This window comes from Seriola dumerili, unplaced genomic scaffold, assembly GCF_002260705.1.
Source record: "Seriola dumerili isolate Sdu_G_001 unplaced genomic scaffold, Sdu_1.0 BDQW01000149.1, whole genome shotgun sequence".
Taxonomy (NCBI): domain Eukaryota; kingdom Metazoa; phylum Chordata; class Actinopteri; order Carangiformes; family Carangidae; genus Seriola; species Seriola dumerili.
The window spans coordinates 22,007,325-22,033,827 of record NW_019174404.1 but is presented as its reverse complement, the minus strand read 5'-3'; the positions used below and the strand labels follow the sequence as shown (position 1 = coordinate 22,033,827).

Genomic DNA, 26,503 nt, shown 5'->3' with positions numbered 1-26,503 from the left:
TGGTTAGGGCCCATACCACATAAGCGCAAATGCTCTAAAATAGGCGAGACCCCAGTTTGACTCCTGACTGGACTTTTTGCTGCATGTCATTCTCTCTGGACTTTTTGCTGCATGTCATTCTCTCTGTCCTATTTCCTGCCACTCTACACTGTTCTGTCTAATAAAGACATAAAAAGCCCATAAAAATAACTAATAAATAATTTAAAAAATCACGAGGGAGTAGTCAGAGGGGTTTTGTTTTCCTTTAGACAGCTGGTTGAAACTCTTTGAGTCCTCTTTTGGTTATACTGTACTTGGTTCTGTTTGCCCTGTTTCCCATTTCAGTTTAACTCATTTATTGTTTTTAGCTGGACCACAGCAGCAAGGTCATTACCCCATAATCTGGAATGTCTCTGACTGACTGACAGTTAAAGACCTTTTTTTTCAACCAGACTGGGTATAAACCTGGTTCAGGTCTGGACCATGTATGGACGCTAACCCGGGGCTTAGGGCTACACTTCTTGTTTCGACCAGTCTACCGAGTCACCCTAGTTTCCCAGCTGCTCAGGAACTGCAGGGAAGAGGAGAAGCACTTCCAGTACACTGAGCCTCACCTCCATTACAGCAAATAAACTACTTTGATTACATGTATCATCATTACTAAAGGAGGCAGAGGAAGAACTAAACATAAGACACACCAAGCAGAGAGAGCAGGAGAGAGGGAGGGAGAGAGAGAAGTCATCGGTAACGAGGCTTCGTACTAACGACTATGACCAACTCTACATATCAAACAGAGGGAGTCAGACATAAAGACCTGCCTCTAATAAAAGTCTGTTACGTTCTGGAGTTGAAGTAAATAAAGAATAAAAGTGTGAGAGACTAATTAAGAAAGACAGTCTGTCCCCTCTAACTTTCTCATTTTACAGAAAAATACATCTGATAACAGCTCAGTCTTTGTCTTTAACTGATGTATTTGGTGATATTGTAAGATGAAGGTGGAATTATAAAATCAGTACTTGACTGGAGGCAGTCTAGGCATATACTAGGATTAGACCTGGTCTTGTTTATCCACTTCCCCAGTCTCCTTATAAATAAATTATTTTACTTTACCAACTACATCTGGTTTCATCTTGCTTCCCTTTTCCCAAAACGAGCAGGTAACAATGTCTGCTGAAAAGTAACAGGAAATGTCAATACACAAATGTGACCGATATGTTTGGGGTCAGGTAGAAACAGTGTCTCCATGACAACATAAGTCCATCAGAGAGCACAGACTTAAGAAACAAGGAAACTTATAGTGAAAACTATTATTGATTACCAGTGTTTTGGGAAATATGCTTATCTGCTTTGATGCTGAGGGTTTGATGAGAGGATGAATTTATTCAGACTGAGAGTGTCTGAATGTTGTTGAACAAATCAATGAATGAGGTTAAATTGGCACCAGTGGCTACAGAAGCTTATAAGTTCAGGGGTTCTAACCAGTCAGGAACCAGAACCAATATAAGTCCAGTCCTCTATACCCCCCCCCATCCGCCATCTGTACCCTGAAGCGCTGATTCATTACTGTCACCTCCTCAGGATCATGATAAATCCTCCAGGACTCCATAGCTCTGTGGTCTGACCTGTGAGTCGATGACAAAGATCAGCGCTCCGGTTCCTCTGAAGATCATCTCGTAGTCGAAGGTGGGATCGAAGAAGTCGATCTGTCCGGGGAAGTCCCAGATCTGGAAGCTGACGAAAGAGCTGCTGGAGACGTCCTCCCTGCAGATCTTGTTGGTGCTCTCCAGGAACAGGGTCTCATTGGGGGACATCTTGTGAAAAACCACCTTCTGGATGGAGGACTTTCCACTCCTCCGTAGGCCCATCAACAGTATACGAGGTTTGACCTCTCCACTCAGTGAATCACTGAAGCCCAGCACTACACAGCAGGGACAGAAACACCGGGAATCAGGTGGGTAAAGCTACATTAGGAAAAAACTACGACCGCACACTTGCAGGTTTACAGGCTGTTTGTAGAAGGCCTCAGTTTACTGCTTAGCAGAGGAGGTAGTGTTGCCTTAAACATCATCATGATATGGCAGAGTAATGTTGTGGTAATGATATTCAATCGTAAAATACTGACAAATACTTGTTCGGTCGTCCTCTTCTGCTGTTTACACTGATCACATATCTCATTGTTGTAAATCTGACCTTTTATAGAAGAACCACTTTCAACCATGTCTGACCTCTCTACATCTACTTCTTGACCTGTTTGCAGTGGATCTGCTGGTATTGTCATATATCACCCCCAAAACTCAGTCTATCACAACTAACAAATTTAAAACAGACAAACTGCAAGCTGTTTATGTCACCTTATAAAAATTCAAGGTTTGAAGTGTCTCTGTAACAAAAAACACTGATGGTCAAAATCAAATGTAACTTAGCTTAGCATTTGTAGCCTTTGGACAAAACATTAGGTGTGTTTACATTAACCTGTTTAATGCACAAGTTGAAATTTTCAACTTAACAGTAATGGAAACAGGTGAATTTAAAAAAAAACTCTCAAATGTTGCAAAAACCATATCACACAAGAAACAAACTAGAATTACCGCCTCGCAGTTGTATGCCTCCATCAACCAGCCAAGTGTCAGGAAATATGGTTACATTAGAATGGCCAGAAGTGTTTTTGCAGAACATTATGATGTCATGAAGTTGACCTTTGATCACTTAGATATGAAAGGTCATCACTTAATTTTATCCTTATAGACATTTGAGTTCAATTGTTTCATACTTAGTGAATGAATTCACGACTTATGATCAAAAACATGTTTTGTGAGGTCACAATGAGACAGAAGTGATGAAATTCCCTCTGGGCAATCCTGATATATTGCATTCACAAGAACATGAGATCACTATGACCTTGACGTTTGACCTTTGACCAACAAAATCTAATCAGTTCATCTTTTAATCCAAGTGAATGTTTGGCCATATCTAAATAAAATTTCCTCAAGGTGATCTTGAGATTACACATTCAAAAGGCCAAAACCCTGTTTTGTGAAGTCACTGTGACTTTGACATTTCACCACCAAAATCCAGTTCATCTTTGAATCCAAATGAATGTTGGTGCCAAAAGAAGTCAAGGCGATACTGAGATATTGTGTCCACTAAAATGGGAAGGATGGACATACAGACAACCCAAAAGCAATATGCCTCCAGCTCTGTTCTGTCGCGGGTCAAGAGGCATAAAAAAACCAGCTCGATTCATATAACATCACTCAATAGAAACACAGAACATTCACTATCGTGTTATATCGCCTTTTTTAAAAAAATATCTTCTTTATTGCGCATAACTGTGATGGAAACCTGACTATTGTCCTTTATCGGAAAAACACCAGCTGTTAATCCCTGACTGAAGAGCCTCTTAAGTTGCTGGTATGGAGGACTGAAACTCAAAATCAAAATAAATAAATGACTCAACAAATAAATGGAGGCTGGAGGATGGAGGATGGCTGTACACTGTGAGTGTCCTATTGTTCCTGCAGCTGCAGAATCCATGTCTTAAAACTATGCTCAATCACAAGTGTAACTAAACATACAGTCAATAGTAGCATCCTTCCAACCAGCTGACCCACAGGAATCTGTTTTAATGTGAGGCTGCCATCAGCTGGTCACAACTCTGCCCATGGTCCCACCCCCAACACTGTGATTGGACAGTTACTTGTTTTTCATGTTGGCATTAATGATGTGTCTTCCTCTTAAGAAGAAAAGGCTCCTCATGAAAACTAATGGACAGAGCTCTGTATTTAATGTTGGCAGGTCTATGATGTCCTCTGCTGGACAACACTGAAATATAACACACCTGTTCACCTCTTCACTTTGTTTTGTGTGTGTGACTTTATTTTATTGTGTCATGGAAAATTAATGTCACAATGAAAAACAATTCATTTAGTGTTAAAAACAAAACACAAAATAATAATAATAATTTAATTAAATATATGATGTCCATTTAGTGATGACAGTAAATGCCAACATAAGAAGCAAATAAAAATACCAATGTGTGTTTTTTTCTGTCTGAAGGAAAATGTGCATCAGACAAGCAATTATGTTTTAACATGTCACCGACTGACATGAGCCCCCCACCCCCCACCCTCCCCCCTTGTCTTTGACTGCACCTTCATCACACTTGACTGGGAACTTGAATGAAAACGCCTTCAGACAAGCTTCTTCCCAGAAAATCACACGGCTGAGAGCATAAGTGGAGCCTCCTCTAAGACTGGGGTTCAGATAAGAAACACTGTCACCACTAGCTACACACTGCAGCTGTGATAATGAGGCCATGGCTCAGTTGTTTTGGGCATAATCTTAAATTTGCTCTTAAAAATGTGCTGACAGAACACAAGCAAAACACTGAGATGGCAGTGTGTCAGTGCATTACAGTCTGTATCTCTCCCACGGCTGTAAAACAAGCAGCAAGAACTGTTACTACCAGAACACAGTCTCATAATAACAAGTAACAAGACTAGGTCTAAACCTTGTACATGTCTGGACCTCTGGTCAAATCCTGATTTTATAAATCCTGTGACGTCGTCTGACAAAATCACCAAACAAGTAAATGAAAGACAAAGACTGAGCTGCGATTTCAGCTGGATTTACTGTAACATGATCACTCACAGAGAAAGTTAGAGGAGAGTTATTTTTTCAGGCGCTTGCCTTTATTACAGTCATAGTGGGAGAGTGAGATAGATAAAGAGAGAGAAGAGAGAGAGGATGACACGCAGCATAGGGCCACAGGCTGGACTCGAGCCCAGACCGTCGTGGCAAGGACTAAGACCAAATGGAATGGTTTGTAAAATAAATATATTAGGCCTATTATTTACATTAGATTGTGGATTACTGTTATTGTTATTATTGCTGCTATTATTATGCTTAGATTTAACTCAAAGACACATAGGAATACTCCTCCTGTTAGAGAAGAAGGTCCGTTCAGTTGTTGTTGGACCAACTGTATTTCTAGTGCTGGTATGAACTACATCCATCTCATCACTAATCAGTTTGGCCGATTAATCTGCATCAGAATCAGCAGAACTTTGGCCCACGGCTGTGCTGCCTCCACCAGTCACACAGGGACGTACATCACAGTTCAGATGGAGGCTCTATCCACCAAATCAAGGTAATTGTGCACCTGAGATACTATATACATTATTGGCTGGATTGCAACAGCGAGGCCAGGCCTGTAATCGTGAATGTCCATGACTGACTGACTGACTGAGTGATCATAGTTCCACCATTGGTCAGTGAAATGCTCTCAGGGGGCATTCACAGTCTGCATTGTTGCCAACACCTTTAGAGACTTGCAACAAATCTAGTTACTTTTTGTACGGTTGCTCTGAGAGGTCAACACACTGTTACTTAAGAAAACACATACAAACAGACAAAACACAAACAACTTCAGAAAACATCATCGATTTGAGTCAGGGAAAGAGCGAGAGGGGATGACATGCAGCAAAGGGCCACGGGTTGGACTCGAACCCATTGCCGCTGCAGTAAGGACTATGCCTTCATAATAGGAGAGCACCAGGTGAGCACCCCCACATCACTTTCTAGTGTCCCCCTGGAAACACTTCTGTTGTGTTGTGAGTCTTTGCAGCTCATGTGTTGTCAAACTGATGAAGATGTTTTCTGAATTTGTTTGTTTTTTTTTGTCTGTTTGCATGTGTTTTCTTAAGCTGCAGTGCTTTGAGCTCTCAGGGCCACCGTATTCTTGGGCAAACCATGGCAACATAGAAGAGAGTGATGATGTCAGTTGTTTATAGCGCTTCCGCAACAGTTTTCAACCACAGCCTCAATTTCACACGTTGACAACACATGTTCCAGGCAGATACCAAGTTTTGACCTAGTCTTTAGTTTCAGTTGTTTGGCATAAAACGAAGCTGTACACGCATTGTTCAGTTATTTTTCACAAAGTACTAGGTAATTAAAATACAGTGGAGCCGAATAAATGGCATTATCAGGAATAATTTACCAAATAATTTCAGTAAAGCCTCTATTAGGTTATAATGACTGAAGTACAATGAGACTTTCTGAACTTAAATGTTTTTTTATGCTGAATAGCCATCTTCGGAGAAATCTACATTTTCTTCTCACTTCCTTGACCTTCCTACACTGTACCGTGCAGCAGCTGTTGTTCTTTACAGCTTGTGAGTGGTATCACACCCTGCAGTGATCAGGTTAGTCAGCTGCTGGTGGACACCAGCTTTGACACGGACACAAGACATACAGCCTCGCTGTATGTAGCATTTCTGTATGTAGCATTTGCTCCGCACCATATGTGAGGCAGCTGCTCCCGGTCACAGCTTGAATATGAACAAGTCATCATACAGAATAAAGACTCTTCCTAGTCTGACTGCTTACACCTTCATGCCCAGGCAATGGTTTAATAAACGAGGAAATGAAAAAAAAAAGTAAATGTGGCAATACACTATAAAATAAATAAATTATTGATTTGCACATTTATTTATTTATTCTTATTTGGCTGAATTGAAATGAATTTATCTATTTACCTTGAATAATCACAGTTATTTATTTATTTCCCGTGTTCCCTTTGGGCCCCCACATGCCCTACTTGCTGGGGTTCCAGATGACAAATGACAGTTTGGATTATCCATTCATCCATCCATCGAGCGATTTGCCATTGATTACAGGTCATCAATCTCCATGACCTGGTACGACCTTGATGTTTTTACTGCAGTGACTGAGGTACTGAGGAAATCAGCTGTCAGGTGATGCACATGTTACTGGCTCCAGGTGCCGCTAACACCTGATCTTAAGTCTGGGACACTGGCTAGGATGGATGTCAAATAAGTGAATGGCCCAGTGCAACTTCAGCTGATCTGTGAATGCTGAAAAAGTGATAGAAAAGTGGACCAGACAAAAAGAGAGATAAAGATTAGGGATGTCCCGATCAAGTTTTTTTTGCCCTCAATCCCTGAGTCATTTAATATTGAGTATCTGCCGATCTGATACTTCTATTTTCCTCAGTGCACACTTCAAATACATTCAAATTATTAAAATCAATCTAATGTATATGCTTGACAGCTGAATAGCTCTGCACTGCATTAAGAAAAAAAAATCCTACATCCAAGCTTTTCCGTAATGTTTTTTCTTTAATGTTTTTTTTTGTTTGTTTGTTTTTAACAAAATGACAAAGTAAACAAACTAAAAATATTTGACATGGCTCTTATCACGGTTCCACTTAGTGCAGTTAACAAAATAATGTACCACAGAGATGGAGTGGTCATCCAAATCTTTCTGGCCTCCTGCTGTCTCGAGGAACTTTCTCTCCCCATCCCAAAGTATCCTCCAGTGTGTGTGTGTGTGTGTGTGTGTGTGTGTGTTGCCTCGGTGCAGCCTCTGCCTGAGTCACCCGAGTGAACTTACTGCACTCACTCATTCCGTTGAGTGTTTTGTTTAGTATTGAACGCATCTATTACTACTGCCTCACAAAATGCTTGCATTGCAGACATTGCAAGTGTCTGTTGGACTGCATTTGCTTTCCATTTTAAAATATTTCTACACTGCAGACATTTTAGCCGAGTCCTGCCACATATTGTGCTCTGTTCATGACACCTGTATGACAGCTGACGTGGAAAAAAAGGATTGGGTTCGTGCCAAATAAAGCTGATACCCATCAGTTGAAAAATACCTTGATTTGACCCTGATAACATTGATCAGGACATCCCTAATATCACATATCGCGATGTTTGGCCTGGACATATTGCCAAAGCCTGTTGTCAGTTGCTTATTTTTAATGTCATTTATAAATTAAAAATAAAAACAATCCTTTTTTTTCCTTTTACATTGTTGTTACTGTTACACTAGGCCACCAGCGTACTCAGTATTTTAATGTACTTCCAAGTTCTTGTTCAAAATATGTAAATTACAAAAAATGAGCTTCCAGGAGTTTACCTCACAAAAGTAAAATGGATGAAACCTAATCCAAAATCTATAAATAACACTCAGATGGATATTTAATGCACCAAATGTATAAAACCCCAACCATTAAATGTAAAATAATAATTTAATATAATAATAAGCTAATAATAATAATGAACTGTCTAGTTTAAACACAAACGTCATAGGCAGGTATAACTGGTCCTACTTTTACCTCATGTTACAGTACTTACACTTATGTCACACTTGTCTCCCAACATGGAAGGAGACTCGGACAGATATAGTGTCGTTATGTAAAACTGTGCAGCCTAACTTTTTAAAATGACGCACATGAAGTTCCCAGCGGACCCACAGACCGTGAACATAACAGAGAAGGCAGAGCAGCCTGACCGAGTGTTAACCACGGGCAGACCAGCCACACTCCAGGACCAGGTCGCCGCACTGAGACACTTCAACCGAGAACAAACCAGAGACCGAGGTGACAGTGTACCGCCGCTGTGTGACCTTCCTCCGCCTACCTCCGTCCTCACAGCCCAGCTCTCCGTCTGAAAACGCGTCCAGGTCGTCTTCGTCGTCGTAATATCCCAGAGCCGAGTCCTCCACCTCGTCGCCGCCGCTCAGAGCCGAGACTCTCTCGGTCGTCATGCTGGTTTCTTCTCCTGTCGCCCTGTCTCTGGTTTGGATTTAAACCGCCTGTGGTGTCCAACTTTTCCAGACTGCGACCTGATACGTGAGAGCCATGCTGGTGAACTTTCACCCCCCCCCCCCCCCCCGCCTTCAGTCCTGCACACTGCAGCCACAGGGGGCAGGATCCGGGTTAGGGCTGTGATGCTGGTGGGTGTCACGAGAAAACTGACCTCAAGACAACAGGGCGAGCTTTTAAATAGTTTGTTGCCAATAATAATAATAATAATAATAATAATAACAGTAATAGTAATAATAATAATAATAATAATAATAATAATAATAACAACAGTCTGAATGGATCTATAGTCTTTTCCTATGGTAACTAACTATAATATCATGTTTTTGTTAAATTTTCTTTCATTAATTTAGGTGAACAACAGAAAGCTGAATCACAGAGCCCATTAAATAAAATACAGTGATTAAAAACATTGGTGGACTAAAAGATTAATTCCCTATCAACACAGTATTAATTAATACTGTGAATTCATGTGTTAAGTAGCCTACCACACTGGGGCAAAGCTCCGGATTTCAGCTTCCAGCTGTCTGCACCCAGGATGCCACTGTACCACCTTAACTGGTGCATTTGTTTATTACCTTACAAATGTTCCTGGTTGAAGCTTGTGCTTGTCCGGGACTCGAGACGCTGAGAACATGTGGTCCAGGTGCTGCTGGATCAGTAGTAACAGATTCTGGTCCTCCTTCAAACACACCACTCTGACACTGTGTTCACTGTGTTCACTGTGCAACCGCCCCATAGACCTCTAACATGTGAACATGTGGCCTGTCAGGCAAAACCAAAAATCATAACCACATATGTACTTAATAATGAGTTAATAGTAATGTGCCTCACCAAGTCCACCAATCATTAGCTATTGAGCCATTTAAAAAGGATGATCATTTCCAGTCCATAAATTGCTCTTACCACAGCTACCAGCAGGTGGAGGCAGACGGCACGGATTAGTGTGGATCTGTTATATTCATTCAGTAAACTGCAGTGTTACAATCCTTAATGTAGCTTACTTGTTTTACATATTGTCTGCAGTCTGTGGATGACTTACTTTTATTGTATTTTAAAAGCTTGTTATGCTTTACATTGTGTAAAATTGTCATATTAAAACTAATAAGTAAAGCTGTCCAATAAATGTAGTGGAGAAAAAAATTTCAATCTTTCCCTTTGAAATGTAGGACTGGAAGTATGAAGTAGCAGAAAATGAAAGTGAAGTACAACTAGGCAACCTCAAAATTGTACTTAATTACATAGTACTTAGAGTAAATGTACTGAATTACTTTAAACCACTGCTAATACAATTACTGAACCTTCAGCACATATGGTTTTTAATATTGTTCAGTGACCCAACAGCTAAAACTATAAAGGCTAATATTATAACTTAAGGCTAAATTATAAACTAGCTAACATTAGCGTTAATCTGTAGATACTTGACACAATCTAATTCAGAAATGGTCACAAAGTAAAGTGGATTAAACATGCTAGATAGTTAGCTACTGCTACTTACATTTACCTACAGTGCAATCAGCTGCTTAATGAAACAGATTTATCCTGGTTTGGTTTGTCGGGCTCATTTAAGACAAACCTTTGACAACTTCTCTGAGCCTCCATGGTGACACAGCCTGAAAGATAACAGTGGATTCATTTTGGTCTAGACCAAATAAGCCAAGCTACAGTGGTGAATGTCACACATCACCCATATGTAGTTTACATCTAAGTGGATGTGAATATTATAGGTTATGAACATGACAAGAAAAAGTTAATCTCAGGCAAACCTGAATAAGTGAATAACATGTCCGCTTGTCATGTAATAAAGCCTCTGAAGATCTCTGAGGTCCAACCGGTGGATTCTCATGTATGATGAGAACTACACAGCATGTAAACCAGCTGTCAATACATTATGACCTGACTTGAATTTCAATTTAGCTCTAGATTTTTTTTTCTCTTTATCCTGTTCTGTATCACGTGCAACAAAAGCTTAGATTAAAATGACAACAAGGGCTCGTCAGAGATTTCATCCATGTGTCCTGATCCTAATCCTCAAGGGATGCATTTCAGAAAGATTCACCAAAGACATGTAGGCCTGTGTGTATGTGTATGTGTGTGTGTGTGTGTGTGTGTGTGTGTGTGTGAGCGTAATTGAGATTCATAGCACACTGTTCCGCACACAAGCCAGAAGTCAGCTGTCACTGACCCTGTTGTAAATCAGATCACAGATGAACTGGTCATAAACCTCTTTACATGACATTGAGCATGTACAGATGGAGGGTTTCAGGTGTTAGTGTAGATGTATGTTCTCTCTCTCTCTCTCTCTCTCTCTCTCCTCTCTCTCTCTCTCTCTCTCTTTAAGCTGTAGTGCACAGCAAACAGCTGGCATCCTCTCTGCACATGTTCACACACTGAGTAGCTCGCCTGCTGTTGATGCAGCAGCAGCAGCAGCAGCATCATCCTCTTACACAACACGACACAGACACGTCCAGTGACTCTTTGAACGGCTTGTTTGTTTGGATTTTACATGGATGCTCCTTTTTGCTCCGACAGAGAATAAGAGACATCTGCAGGCTGCGTGGAGGGAAAGGTAAAACGTACAGCACAACTCTGCTTTTCTGTGAGAATCTATACCTGAACAAACTAAACCTTTAACTGAAGCTGGCCTGATGTGGGAATACCTATAATCACATTGAGAAGATATTTTAACTGTAGAAAACACACGCTTCTCTGAACACATTGTTATACATATGTAGGCACTTGTTACATCATGTAATTAGACATTGCTAATTTCACAATTTTGCTCCTTGCTTCTATAATGACAACTTCACTCAAGGTGTGTTTATATTATTTGTGCTCTGAAAGATGGAAAAGGTGCAAAAATTAGGAGCAGGATCCGATCTTATAAATCTATACATTTCTCTATATCTTATCAATTTTATAGAGGGAATGGAATGATTTAAAATATTCATTTATTTATGGTTTTTATTTTTATTTTTATTTACTAGGAAATACATTTATTGGAAAGAAGTAGTTTGGTAAAAAATTAAAAGGAAATAAAAGTTTCCATGAGAGAAATTTCACATTTCTGCATTTTCAACAAACCTGTTGAGTAAATGGCTCGCTATGGCACCGTGGAAGCCTATAGGAGACTATATTCAACTGATAATGTAAACTTGAAAATGAAAATGTAAGTTACACAGAAATTAACTGGAATTAAATAGCTGCAAATGCTGAACTGAAAACCAGTCCATCATTCTTTTGGGGAAACTTCTCAGAAAACTTCCTGGATCAATCATTTTAAAGAACAGTGAGCATGAAACAACACAGCTCGTTCTCTGAAGGGGCCAGAACACCAGAAAACACCGAATATCATACAGTGTACAGTATAAAGTGTAATTACAAATATATGGACCAAACCTCCCATCACATCGGATTAGAATGTGTATTCATACAGAAAATACCTGTATGTGCTACTGATGGGATCAGTGAACAGAACAGAATAAGAGTGAGCGATAAGCCTAGTAGTTTCAGTGTTGTATGTACACATGCTTTAGGTTCAAGACTGTTTGTAAATCACCAACAAAGATTAAGATTAATGACACATAATCTGACGAGCAGCTCTGCAGCACTGACATGAAATCCTTTGGAATTTGGGTCAGATGTGTAACAGTAAAGGAGCAGGAGAGTCAGCGTGAGAAGGCAGGTCAGACAACACTGGAAATTTACAGCTTGAATTTCATCTGCTTGACTAAAAAAACAAAACACAGAATTAAAACAACTACACAGGGACTTTTCACATCATGGGAAAAATGTTACAAATGTCTTCATCTCTACTTAATGACCATCTGATGAACAAGGCGGAGCAGCCACTAGATGTGGCCTAGTCGCCAGTCTCGGAGAACATGTTGGTAACCAGCTGCTTATTTAGACATCCAGCAGACACACAGCAACATTATCATTCAGTTATATTTGTGTCCAGTATTCCCTCTCTTTTAGCTCTGTGTTTGGTCTCCACCAGTTCCTGACAAACACATCTGGCTCGTTAGCTGCTAAATGTTCCATTATGTTCACCAGCTGCTCTCTCTGACTGGGTTTATTGGACCTGCCTGCTGCTGCTGCTGCTGGTTGATGAAGAGCACTGAGACTGAACTAGAACAGTGAAGATTCAAGCTGTGAAACCAAAATAAAAGCTGAAAAGAGCTAACACACTATGTAGAGCTGAGGGGAGCTAAAGAGTCTTTGTCACTACAAGTGGCAAATTTTACATAAGACTAGTAATGTGATCCATTTTTAGTATAAAGATATTACAAATAAAATGATTACAGATACGACTTTAGGTTTTTTGCCTTCAAACTGGTCTTTGGCCTTTATTTAAATTTTGGCAGTAATTATTATAATAATTAATAATGAAATATTAAAATAAAAATTGGATGGGATAAATAATCAATCATCTCAGGCTTTGCAGGAATATTATGTAAAATATCAGTGTTATTTTTGTTATTCAAATAAAATGATCTATTGCTTTATTGTAGCCCTACATAAATGTACATAGTGGTATATTTGTTTTTAAGTATCTGTTTATGCATGCACACATATACAGATGTGTATGAATGTGTGTGTGCCAGCAGCGATGAACGAACAGGAGCTGGTCCACGTCCCTACCCCATCATGCCCGGGCCCAGGGCACCAGACGGCCCTGCACCGAGCTGCCATGGTGGGGAACAGTGACGCCATGTCTGCTCTGATTCAGGGAGGCTGTGCTGTCGACCTGCAGGACAGAGTGAGTGGTGTCGAAACTCATTCACACAGAATCCTCTAATGCATTCACGAGTTGTGTGGTTCACAGAATGTTAATAGTTAGTAATGGGAGTGTTTGGTATCTGTTTGAGGACGGCAACACAGCGCTGCACGAGGTGTCTTGGCATGGTTTCTCTCAGTGTGTCAAACTGCTGGTGAAGGCAGGAGCTGATGTGCACATCGGGAACAAGGTAGGATAGTAATAATCATCGTATACTTTATATGTGGCAATATAAAAATTTACCAAGGGTGGAGGAGGGGCAGCCCACAGGCCAGGCAGACGGGCAGGAGGGTGTCAGCGAGGGCAGGGATGAAGGCAGGGTCTCACTGAAGGCAGAGCAGGAGGAGGTCAATGACGAGGAGGCCAGGAGATAAAAGACGGGATCCCTCTGGAGGCTTTGTGCGGAGGCTGAGTAAGAGGGCGTCCACTGGAGATCTGCCTGGGTGTCGGCAAAGACTCAGGAAGAGACTCAGGAACAGACAGAACAGACAGATGAGGTGGAACAGGCGAGGTGTCTGTTGGGCTTGTCGACTCAGGCACTGTGATTCACAGTAAACTACCTCCATGTAAACATTAAAACACAGCAAACAAACATAATCTGACAACTCAAACATAAATACCGGCTGCAGAGCTGTACAGTGCTTGTTTGATAGTTGATAGTTCTGTATTGAAACGAATGTGTGACCTGGGACCAACAGACTGAAATACTGCCGACTGGACGGTAAATGAGGACTGTCAAACTCTTGGATAAAATCAGAATATCTGCTTGTTTTTACAAACTCCTGTTATAGATGATGGTGTCACAGTCTCTACCCCCTAAGAAGTTCAAATGAAATGACTGTATCATGTTGACTAAGGCAGGAAACACCGCCCTTCACCTGGCCTGTCAGAACGCACATGCTCAGACTGCTCGCCTACTGCTGCTCGGAGGAGCCACACCAGACACCAAGAACAATGTGAGTTGTCCAGCATCCCACGATGCACCATAGTCTTCACTGAGACTGAAATTGATTTCACCTGATTAAAAAAGTAGTTGACTCTCCGCCCTGTCACTGTGAGATTGTTGAGGTATTGTACCACAGTAAGGAACAGTTTCACGATGCACTTCATCATGGTATCCCTGGTTAGAAGATTAAACTAGACCTCTGCTTTGGTTCCAGATGGGTGACACCTGTTTGCATGTGGCTGCTCGCTACAACAACCTGACCCTGGTCAAAATCCTGCTGAGTTCACTGTGTTCTTTGATAGAGAGAAACCAGGTACAGTACAGTTAACAACCAACATGATATTGAGAGGGATAAACTGCTAAATGGTAATGTTTCTAATCAATGAAGTTATACACCTTATTATTAATGGAAGCAGAGGCACCGGGAGGTTGGTAAGTGGTGGTCATACCAGAGACCAGAGCTGGAATCCACAGTCCCGTCTGTGAGTGTGTCAGGTTTGGTCAACAAATCCCTTTGGTTAGTGAAAGATGGCGGCTTCGGTTTAGATGTGAATGTTCTCTGTATTAAACCAGACCAGGATCTTTCCCCGACCTGAGCCAAGAGCTGTGAGAGTCTGAACAGAAACCAGTCTAATGATGCTGGAGTCACTACAAGTGACTTTACTGCATTGTACTGCAACATCACATATTTTGCTGGAAACAACTATGTGAACATTTTGCATATTTGCAAAGTAAGATAACAACATTTCCTTTCAAGTAAAACACATTTGCTGCTGCAGTAATAATTATAATTTCAAGGAGAGAGGGTTTGTGTCTGTGTTTGCCTGTAGGGAGGAGACACAGCTCTCCATGTGGCTGCTGCTCTGAACCATAAGAAGACAGTTCAGCTCTTACTGGAGGCAGGGACTGATGGGAAAACCAGAAACAATGTAAGTTCTATTTTACAACTAAAACACAGTAGAATCATCATCCTAATGTCTCAAAATATCTAATTATTATATATCTATTATTTCTAAGCTTCAATTTAATCATCACCTTATTCCAAGACATAGTAATAACGACTGCAGGCTGGGGAGGCTGGGGACGGTTGCAACACTTTTTCCTAGACACACCAAACTTTTACATATTAGACTTACATCTGTAGCTAATTACCCATACCATTAAAAGATGATTACATATGACATGTCATTCACAATATTCATTTAAATGGAAGAATTCAGCTGTTGCAACTGACCCCAACCCTGTGGACGGTTGCAACACAGATCTGGGACGGTTGCAATAGATTAAAAATACATAAAATTTCACTATGTAACTTTTGCTTTTTTCTCAATAAGAATAGTATTCTGAAAATATGTTTTGTTTTACAATAATATTAAATTCATTTATTTATTTAGTAATATTTATCAAAGAACAGTAGAACCTAAGAACATAGAACCTAACTTCTGTCAAAATAGGCACAATTTATTTACTGTATTGCTTATGAGGAACAGAACAGGCAAATATATTATAAGACCATAAGAGGCAAAAAAATAATTCCCAAAATGAGTTTATATTTTTTTGTGTGTTAAAAAGGACAATTATTATTGCATGTCATTCTATGGGATAGAAGTAGCTGCATAATTTTGTCTATTTTTAACAAAAAATGTAGAAACAGACTGTTGGTCTGTGTGGTCTGTTGTGATGTAGCTGCTTGGCTTGGAGACGGTTGCAACAAGTTGTTATAACCGTCTCCACCCTCAACCATGACAGAACAACATGTGCTAGCTAGACACACTGACACATGCTAACCATGTGACTTAGAATTCAACACAACAATGATTCAAATGATTCAAATGTGCAGTATGAGCGTCATCACTCTAGCATGTCTCTTACTGGAGGAATAAGACTTGTTGCAACCATCCCTTGTTGCAGCCGTCCCCAGTCTCCCCTTCTTCTCCATTTTGCTTTGTTGGATAAAGAGATCTTTATTCAAACTAAAAATATATTATGTATGTGACACACCTGACTTCCAGGCAGGAAAAACAGCACTTGATAAAGCCAGAGACAACAATCACAAAGATGTGGCACTTCTCCTGGCCAGAGCTCCTCAGGTCAATATGAACTTAATCTAGATTTGATCAGATCACAATCCTGTATTAGATAGATCATTTGAGTCCAGATGTTGTGGTGTTTTGATATCATAAGCAGCCAGACTTAGTGGTAGCAGTTATCGTCCTCAGGTACATCGCTTCATGCGGGGAAGAACAATAAGGAAACGAAGAGAAAGACTGACAGCTGAGCGCAGGACCCAGTCTTTCACCAGAGTAGAAATACTACCAAACAAAGTAAGAAACTACCCAAAAGACTAATTCTTTATAGCTTGTGGAGACAAGAGGACAGGTCTCATGAACAATTCTTCAGTTTTTATTTTGCGTTTGATTTAAATATGACGCTACTCCTTTCCATCTGTGTGTCTTGAGGAAGACAGCAGTTCAGTGGTGGAGGAATGTACCAGCAGTGAACACATGGAGAGCAGAACTGCCGTCCAGGGGAGTCCTCAGCGTCAGCAACAGCAGCAGCAGCAGCAGCAGCAGGAGCACCAGAAGACCCCAGCCACCATCAGCAGCCCCTACAGCTGCCACAAGAGGACAAGAGTCAAGAAGCAGGTGGGTCCACAACAGAGACACCAGGACCAGGGAGTTACAGCAGCCATGTGTGCACTGAAGTCACACTTCCATCAGCTGATAGGCTCTTCAACATCAGCTGTTAAGCAACTATTTTGTTTTTTGTTTTTTTTCTGTAATTAGAAATTTGGTGAAAATTGTTTCCTAAGAAGCAGTAGTATCTGGTTGCACCATTAGCAGCTGCAAATCAATCTTTTCTCCCCTCTGAAATTTGCTGTCAGGCTGCACGTTGCTGGAAGATACAGAAAGACACTTTTTTCTTTTGTGATTCTTCTACTTGAAAGTACAGAAGCAGAGAAAGCTCATTATCCAGATATAATGAGATATTATCAGTAGAAAATGATTTTTTGTTCTCAAAGGGTTCAAGAGTCTTTAAAGGTAGGTAATGCAGATGTGTCTTAAGGTGCAGTTCCTCTAATGGCCATTAGATGGAGGTACCAACAATGTTTGATTGCAAACAAGTCTATTCAAACTCAAGAAATCCAGTTATTGATTATTGGATTGAAGTTTTGCTCCAGTTGCTAACTCAGTGAGCTCGTAGAAAAGCCAGTAGAAGCTGATGAGCAGATGAGCAGTATGATTCCACCTGTTCTACGACCCTCCACATGAAAACAAATGTGAAGTTCCCTTTAGTAGAGCTCATGATTCTCTGAAGGACAACTACATGTTGCGGGTTTCAGTAACAGTGTGTTGCTTTTACTCCTCTGAAGGCTCTGAATGAAGATGATCTGAGGAAGGGGAAGAAGAGGGATCTCCTCCGTGATGATGATGACGACAAGGGCTCCGCTCAGAATGGAAAATTCTACCAGCTTTACACTCTGTACCGCGACAAGGATGGCAACATTAGACAGGTCAAACATAACCCGGTTTATTAAGGTTCCAGAGCGAAGTTAGTCACCAACCTTATCAAAACCACTGTGTATGGAGCAGCTTTGAAAACATCTTGCTGCTAAAACTTGCTGAGCTGTACCGAACACACCTGCCATGGAAGCTGAACCATAGGGTACTCTGTGGAACCCGTTTTGCTGACTGTGCAGCTTATAACTTGTGCTCGCTCTCTTTAGGCACCAGCCAATGGATGCCACTGTAAGCCCTTGATCAAGAAGCTGGAGGGTCAAGTGAAAGCCACGCAGGAGGAGATGAGGCTGCACATCCTGACTGTCCAGGAGCAGGTCAACAGCAGGATGGGCAAAATGGCCCAACGGAACAGACACCAGGTCTACATCTACTCTGCTCCTGCAAACACATCATTCCTCTTACTTTCAGTGTCTTAAACCAATGGTTCAGTTCATTTTCAACGATTGATAAATCTAAGCTATCGTGTTGAGACACAGCAGCAACACTGTCAATTGGTTCTATAAAATCACATCAATTTACATCGTCACTATCATTTCAGATAAATTACAATTGACAATTTTCATGCCAGTTTGACAATTTATCCTTTTTTGGTTTGGGCAGATTAAAGTGTTGAACAGGCTGAACCAGGAGAAAGCAGCAGCAGAGAAGAAGAACATGGTTTACAGGATCGAGCAGAGAGTGGCTCAGGACAAAGAGGAAGCTCTGAAGACACAGGTATCACTGACAACACACAGCTGACTTGATGTGATGATTATAGAGCCCGGTCTCTCCAATCAGCATTTATCACCATTATATAACAAGTAATCCCACACCAACAAAAATTTTACAAAATCTAACTAAATAACTAAAGAACTTCAACATTGTCACGTTGTTAATTACTCATGTTATTAATAGCCTACAGGTCGTCTGTGCAGCAGGTTATTATGACCCATAGTTACATTTTGTTGCTAGGCGACATCTACAGGTTGTAGTAATTATGACAGGAGCAAAGGGAAAAGTGTAGTGACGTAGTATAAAGAGAGACAAAGTCCACGTCAGGAGGAGGTTGTGGTGGATGGATGAATGACACAGGAGAGCGGTGTTCCATTCCCATCTGAAACCAACAGCTTATGTTGTTTTTATTATCCATGACTGTATTATAGTAACCATGGCGATGAAAGTAGGTGCGCCGCTGTCGGTACAATCTGCGTGTTTGTTATTGTAACCATGACAACCAAGGTCCGGTACACCTGCCGCCCTAGGGGCGCTATTTCAGTAGACACTCCTATGTGTCGTATCAGAGGTTTGAAAAAAATGACATATGGTTGTTCAGACATGACCATTCATGTAGACTGTGTAGACAGGAAGCAGATTGTCTACTCTGCAGCAAAGATGTTACAGAAAAAACTCTGAATGAGGAGCAGCAAAGACGATTGTAACATTAAAATACAGAATTTAACTGAACAACAGCTGCTAGCAAAGACAACAAGGTCATTAACGCTTTAATTCATTATCATGTTGTTTTCACCACTGGTATACAAGGCTGATGAGAACCAATCAGGGAGCGATCGTGGGTGTCTACATCATCGTTTCCAAACGTCTCAGTTTCTGTCCATCCAGACTACAACACAATTTGGAGGTTTCAAACTAAAACTGGTCTAGCAGTGTTTGTGAGAGTCTCTGTTTTAGGGGCTTGAAGACTCTGATGTGTGAATGGCAGGAGTAAATGTAGCAAAAGTGAATGAGCTGTGAATGGGCGTACCTAACAACCAATCACCAATCGCTACTGTTTTTATTCTAAATGGGGCCCCTTTAGGGAGATTTCCTACTGAGATATCAGTGCAAATCATCCATTTGTTGTTTAAGGAGGAGAAAGTTGCATTTTGAGACATGGCTGTGGAGTTTGTTGGCCCTCCGGGGCCCCCTAACAGCCTGGAGCCCCAAGCAGTTGCCTGTGCAGAAACTGCATCTCTGCATATGGGAGGATGTCATTTTAGGTTAATTTTCAGACTTGCAAGAATAAATCTCAGAAATCTGTTTGAGATCTAAATCCCAGTCTGTAATGACTGATCTTTTTGGTACAATGCAAATAGACGTGAGAAATACAGAGTCATTTGAGCTTAATCTCCCAATTTCAACAATGAAGTAGATAAAGAGAAATTGGGTTTTTGTCAGCATCTCATTTTTGTCAGCATCATAAAGACTGATGATAAGATCTAATGATCAGAGAGCAGCTTTGTTTCTTATCTCAAGCAGGCAGCAGTGAGCCAGGAACTGAAGAGGTGGTGTGCGTCTCACCTGAAGGACATGGATGTCCACGCCCCGGTCGAAGCCCAGTATTACAAACTCCTCCCCTCACCATCTGTGGAGCAGTCTGCGGCAGACCCTGATCTGGAGTCACTCCCCCTGCTGTCGGTGGTCTCAGGAGAGAGCAGCACCTCACTGGCCAACTATGTCAACATCCTGCCATCCAGAGCTGCCTACTGTCTGGACAGCCTGGAGCCAGAGCGGGCGGGCAGGAGGACATACTTTGAAATGAGAGTGGACAGGTCACCAGGTATGTCCAAGAGAAGAGTCTATAATGCAGTCAAAGAGGCATTCAACAATGATTTGTGGCTGTTACCACTGCAAGTGTATCAACAGGCCAGTGGGAGGGTGCATGATAGTTTCTATACTATAAACTATAAAAAAAACAAGTTTTCACAGCAGAGAGGATGAAATATCCTGTGGAGAACTTGTGTGTAGTTGTCACAATTGTCAAAACAAGCTTTGATGAAATATTTTTAGCAGTTTAACCTTAAATGGGTTAAGGATGTGACTCGTTTATGGAAATACAAGCCCTCCATCAGAAACTGCATTGAAACTGAAGGTTTTGTGGTTTTCCTCAGAATGAGGATTTTGGTATTTTGGTCCAATTGACATGGGTTAGGTTGGGGTTAATATTAGGGATGCGATATGCTTTGCTACAGTCCACCCCTACTTAATTGTAGTGGTAGGTCAAGACTTACTCATTTCCATTACACATTATAACACATCAAACATCCATTGAGGAAGACAATGAAAAGCAGTTGAATGCTTCAGAAAAAGCTAGTAGGTGGATCTTGTGTTATGATTTCTTAATTCAAAGTAAAATAAAGATTAAAATAAAAAGTGTTTATTAGATAGCACACAGGAGAGAGATGACAGAAAATAAAGACATACAGCAGGATGACATCAGCTGGACTGAGTCTGAATATATAAATTATATGAAACATGTTATGATTGACTGAAAGTTTATATCTTTATTGAACAGATTCTCTTTTCATTCTGTGTTAAGTGGATGATTTATCTTTTCTGTTTCTTTCCAAAAACTCCTTTCAGACGACTACGAGAACACAGCCCTGTTTCCTCTGCCTGCCAACCACACCTCAGGCCTCCCGCTGGGCTCTGCTGACCCCCTCTCGCAACCTCCGGGAGTGCAGGACGGTCCTACAGCAGCAGTGGTGCCACTGTGTGGGGAGAGCTTCTCAAGCAGCAGCAGCAGCAGCCAGGCCAGCATCAGCGACCAGGGACCAAGACTCATCACACATCAGGGACACAGCTATGACAGGCAACACAGGAAACACCTTGTGAAGCTGATGAGTGCCCACAGGCATGCAGAGATACACGGTGACAGAACCAGAACCCTGGAGTTCTTCATCGACCGTCCCACTGAACCCACATTCAACCAGGAGAGGAAAAATCTGCACGCTATGGAGGTGAGTGTACTAATGGGTGGAATGAGGTGTGGATAGGTGATAGGTATAGTCCCCCTACTTCCAGTCTTTATGCTAAGCTAGGCTAATCGCCTCCTGGTTCTACATACAGACAAGCTGATATTTGTCTTCTCATCTCACTCTCAGAAAGAAAGAAAATAAGCATGTCCCAAATTGTTGCACTGTTCCTGTAAGGACAGAGGGAAACTAAGGAAACATAGAACCACTTGAAGGGTGTTGTTGTTTTCCCGTCAGGTAACTCAGCGTTTCTTTGAGACGGTGTCGGCCCAGTTGGAGCGCTGGTATGAAAGGAAGATTGCGGAGTTGGAGCGGCAGACGGAGCTCAGAGCCCAACAGGACAGGGAGGAGCTACTCCAGCGAATCAGCATACTGGAGGAGGAGCTTCAGAGGCTGAAGACCAATGAGAATGCAGAAAGCTGAAATGCCCTGACAGTGACCAGTGCGGAGGGGAGACTGACAGAGAATGGATTAACTTGAACACTGAAACACTCAGATCAGACAATTAACAAATAATCAGGTCCATACATAGCGTCATATACCAATTCATACTGTAAGAGTAAATACACACAGTACTTGTGGTTAGGCTCTAAATTACAGGACTAGCTGGACGGAGACTGTACATATCTATGATTTGCATATTAAAAAATAGTTTATTACTGACCTGAGGCTTGTCCTTACTGCACATCAATTTGGTGGAGATAGTATGCACATAATTAAGTTGAAGGATTTTATTAAATTGCTATGAATATTTGGATGTCTGTGTTTTGAAATTCATTGCTTCTACTGCGTTTTGTGGTGTTTGTTATATAGACAAAATGAACATAAAACATGTTCAAAGCATTAATGTGAAATGAGACGGAATGATAATAAAATAATAACAGATATAAAAAATAGAAATAAATAAAAAAGAATAAATAAGTTAAAAGTGGATTACATAGAAGCCATGAAATAAGTAAGAAAGTTTTTCATTAAAGGAAAAACTTCTTTGTTCACTCTTCTATTAAAAGTCAACTCAGCTCTGAGGCAAACAGCTCTACACAACCTGTTTTCCCAACGGACACAAATGCACCATAGGTTCTGATCACAGCTTCTTTCAGCTGCCCCACAACATTTTACCTACAGGTGCATCCTCACTGTTGGTTTCATCTGCACTTCTTTGGTGGCGCTGTGGAGGGTACACACACACACACACACACACACACACACACACACACACACACAAACACACATTTCACAGCAGGTTAAAGGCTAAAGTGAAAAGATAAGTTTTTATCTTTCTTTTTTCAGTGAGCTGCTTCTCTGATATGTTCCACAGCTTTGGGCCATAACTGACAAAGGCTGCATCCCAGATTTTCTTACAGCTGTTACTGGAACCAGCAGCAGGTGATCTCAGTGTTCTTGGGGGCAACAGTTAAAAAGAGGTTCAGGTTAAATGGATCATATATGCCACCTGCTGTTGTAAATCTGTACCTGCAGAGCAAGGGAGTAATTGCAGGATTATGGGTAATCCGCAAAGAGATGGAAATTTGCCACAAGGTAATGAGTCTCTGAGTGGTTAGGGGCATAATAATGTTTATAAGTTTGAAAAGTATATAAAAAATTGATCTAGCTTCCAGTTAAGCTAGCTAATGTTAATGCGATGCCGTCTTCTCATACAAGAGATGACCATTCTACTCAGTCTATTGTTCTGTCATGAATGCAGGTTTGTTACAGTCTCGCTCTACAGAGTGTGGTAATGTTTTGTTTTATAATATAATAAAGTCACATTGTTATGGAATGAAAAATACTAAAGGTAAACAAAAAGGTAACAGTCTATGAGAAATATTTATGATTATACATTTGTTCTTATTTTATATTATTTTTATTGTATTATTTTGTGTCATTATTTGATATTTTTGTACTTTTTCTTTGTGGTTTTGGAATAGTGACAGTTTCTGTCCTGTGTCATTGATTTTATTTACACAAATTTAAACCCACTGTATGATCACTATATATTTGTATTGTGCAGAGTGTAGATTTTTGGCGATGTTAAGATTGTGGTAATCTAAAAGGAACAGAGGATTTGCCACAAGACAGAGCATGAGCTGTGTGTTCACAAGAGATGACCATTCTACTCTATTGTTCTGTCATAAATACAGATGAATGCTGATGAGGAATAAACCTGCTGTTACCACACACCTGACCAGCTCCGGCGAGTTGATTTAGACAGAAGACATCTCACAAAGGTCGCATATAGTTAATCAGGGAGTTAGCAATGTAGCTTGGTCATTGCACATTAAGACCTTTATATATAAGGAGGAGGATCTTAAAATCTAATTCTAAATGTAACAGGAAGTTCAGCTGGGCTAATGTGCTCTCTCCTCTTGGTCTGGTTCACAGCCGAGCTGCAGTTGAATGAGTCTTGCAGTGTTTTTTTCCCCAGGTTAATGAACAGCATTTCTCTTTTCGCTTTGGGAGCGACTAGTATGATTTCAGTCCTGTCCTTGAATGAATGCTTCATATCCGCTTTGAGCACTGATGTCAGAAAGGCTCAACTGTAAGTATACCTGGAGTTTACAACTATAGATCAGAAAGTTGTTGGTGGTTGTTACATTCCCTGATGTGTGTCAGGAGATGAGAAAGGAAGATAAGGAGGCAAAACAAAAGTGTGAGGAAACCAATGAGTTTTCTTATTAAATGAAAAAGAACAACAACAAATGCTGGCTTCTAAACCACCAGGGTTAACCAAAGAACAAAATCGAGCCTCAGGCAAAGTTTGAAAAAAACCACCCTCCTTCACGCAGCGACACACGCACAGCCACTCAGCAATCTCCGCTAATTAGTAAGTGGGTACAGCTGCGTTCAGCCCATCTCCCCCCATTTGGAGGAGGAGCAGTACCTGGGGAAAGAGAGAGAGAGAGAGAGAGCAGCACACAATACAACACCACTAGGATCGTAACAGTGGTATATAAATTAAATTGAACATAAATGTAGTATAACCTGGGGCGTCCAGGGGACTGACCTGGTAGAGAGCGTACCACGAAGGACTACTCCTAACCTCAGCGGCCCAGGTTCCAGTCTGGCCTGTATACCCTTGCTGCGTGTCATCCCCTCCCTCTCCCCTGACCCTAGCTATGTAATTACACACCCTGCCTTAACTTTAATGGGAATATGATTTTTGGCTGGACCAGCCCTATAATTACAAATGTCCCTGACTGACTGATGATATTTCCACCATTGGTCAGCAGAGTGCCGAGCCACAGTCTACTGAGCCGCTCTGGTTTCCCTGACTGCTCAGGAACTGCAGGGAAGATGAGGAGCACTTCCAATACACAGAGCCTGGCTTCCATTACAGCAAATAAACTTCTTTCATTACATGTATCATTATTACTAAAGGAGGCAGAGGAATAACTAAACATAAGACACCCCAAGCAGAGGGAGCAGGAGAGAGGGAGGGAGAGAGAGAATAAATCGGTAACGAGGCTTCGTACTGACGACTATGACCAACTCTACATATCAAACAGAGGGAGCCAGACATGAAGACCTGCCTCTTACAAAAGTCTGTTACGTTCTGGAGTTGAAGTAAATACTAGACTAGACTATTGTGGATCGCAGACGAAAGCTGTGCTCTGTGTGAGAGACTAAATAACAATGATAGTGTCTTGGGTACAGACATGTACTAGGTTTAGACCTAGTCTTGTTTTTATTATTATCAAGATTTGTATTACTTTCAAAATGAACACAATAACAATTATGGTATTTGATTTTTATTTTTTGTTATTTTATAAACACTGTATTATAATACTGACATATTTTTGGCACAAATGGGACTGCATCTCTCTCTCTCTCTCTCTCTCTCTCTCTCTATCTCTCTCTCTCCCTCTTGTGTGTGTCTCTCTCTGGGCGTTTTCTTGCTTGAAGTTTAGTTTCACTTTTAATGGCCAGTGTCATGCAGTTTATTTTTTCCTCTGAAGGTAACAGTTTTTAATGTTTTACTTGCTAACACCTGTCATTACCTGAGTTATCTCACCTTTACGTTATTGTTGTGTTGTTGTTGTTGTTGTTGTTGTTGTTGTTGTTGTTGTTGTTGTTGTGTTATTATTGTGTGATCATACGTTAAGTTGCTGAGTGAAGTCTGAACGAGGTAGGAGGAGGACCATGATGTTGTGTGGATATTTGCAGTAGAAGCAGAGTTAGTTGACGGTCAGTAGTTGAACATAGAGTCGTTGTTACCGTGTAGCTCCACTTGCTGATGACTGGAGGCAGCTTTCTCCGCCTTAATCAGCCTGTGGTGAGGCGGAGATGAGCCACTTTTCTCCCGCTGTCTGACTCACTGGATGCAGTCAGAGCTCAGCTGCACAACCGCTGGACTTCCTCTGGGGTGAGTGGTCTGTCATTAGATTTACACGACAGGACTGATGTGGACTCTGTGGCGGGCTGAGGAGGTTGATAGATAGGTTGATATACAATGAAAAAGAGCTGTGTCATTCCTGTTTCTCCTCCAACAGCTGTCAGTATAAATGTTTAATTCAATGTGATCAATAGGTAAATGAAGCTATTGTAAAGGCTTTACTGAGACTGTCGGTCACTTATTGTAAAGGTTTCTTTGTTCATCCACTCCTGTATGTGTAAAGTAACTAAATACATTTATTCCACTACTGTAGTTGAGTTGTTTACAGTATTGATTAAGATTACTGTAGTACTAGTATTTCCATCTCTGCGTCTTTATACTTCACTATATTTCAGAGGCACTACATTTACTTCACAGCTAGTTATTATCCTGCATTCAGAGTATTACTTGTGTTATATTATTCTATATGTGTATTAACTATTAACTACAACTTACAGAGTATTTTAGTCAGTGCACAGCAGCTCAAATGTGAAATGTATCTACAGAGAAACAGACAATTCAACATGTCTGAAAAATAAAGT

General features: G+C 40.9%; 2 protein-coding genes across 3 annotated transcripts in view; one reads left to right on the top strand and one right to left on the bottom strand.

Annotated features, from left to right (window-relative positions):
• LOC111226203 (ras-related GTP-binding protein D-like) overlaps positions 1-8,659 on the bottom strand; it is a 49,940-nt gene extending 41,281 nt beyond the window's left edge. For both annotated transcript variants that reach the window (XM_022751319.1, XM_022751320.1), the window contains exons 1-2: positions 8,427-8,659; positions 1,602-1,897 (exon numbers count right to left, since the gene is read on the bottom strand). In XM_022751319.1, the coding sequence (XP_022607040.1) occupies positions 1,602-1,897; positions 8,427-8,553 (423 nt within the window). In that variant the 5' untranslated portion in view covers positions 8,554-8,659. The remainder of the gene's footprint in view (positions 1-1,601; positions 1,898-8,426) is intronic.
• Positions 8,660-13,223: 4,564 nt separating this feature from the next.
• LOC111226139 (ankyrin repeat domain-containing protein 6-like) lies at positions 13,224-22,012 on the top strand. The gene is made up of 14 exons (XM_022751239.1): positions 13,224-13,373; positions 13,483-13,581; positions 14,249-14,347; positions 14,552-14,650; positions 15,168-15,266; positions 16,350-16,427; positions 16,557-16,661; positions 16,797-16,982; positions 17,711-17,851; positions 18,065-18,217; positions 18,459-18,572; positions 20,094-20,394; positions 21,198-21,574; positions 21,827-22,012. The coding sequence occupies exons 1-14, from the start codon at positions 13,224-13,226 to the stop codon at positions 22,010-22,012; spliced, it is 2,187 nt and encodes a 728-aa protein (XP_022606960.1).
• Positions 22,013-26,503: the final 4,491 nt, after the last annotated feature.

Coding starts and splice junctions, on each gene's coding strand:
- LOC111226139 (XM_022751239.1), top strand. CDS start 13,224: ATGAACGAACAGGAGCTGGTCCACGTCCCTACCCCATCATGCCCGGGC. Junction 16,662..16,796: donor TAGAAATACTACCAAACAAA/GTAAGAAACTAC, acceptor GTGTGTCTTGAG/GAAGACAGCAGTTCAGTGGT. Junction 21,575..21,826: donor AAAATCTGCACGCTATGGAG/GTGAGTGTACTA, acceptor TTTTCCCGTCAG/GTAACTCAGCGTTTCTTTGA.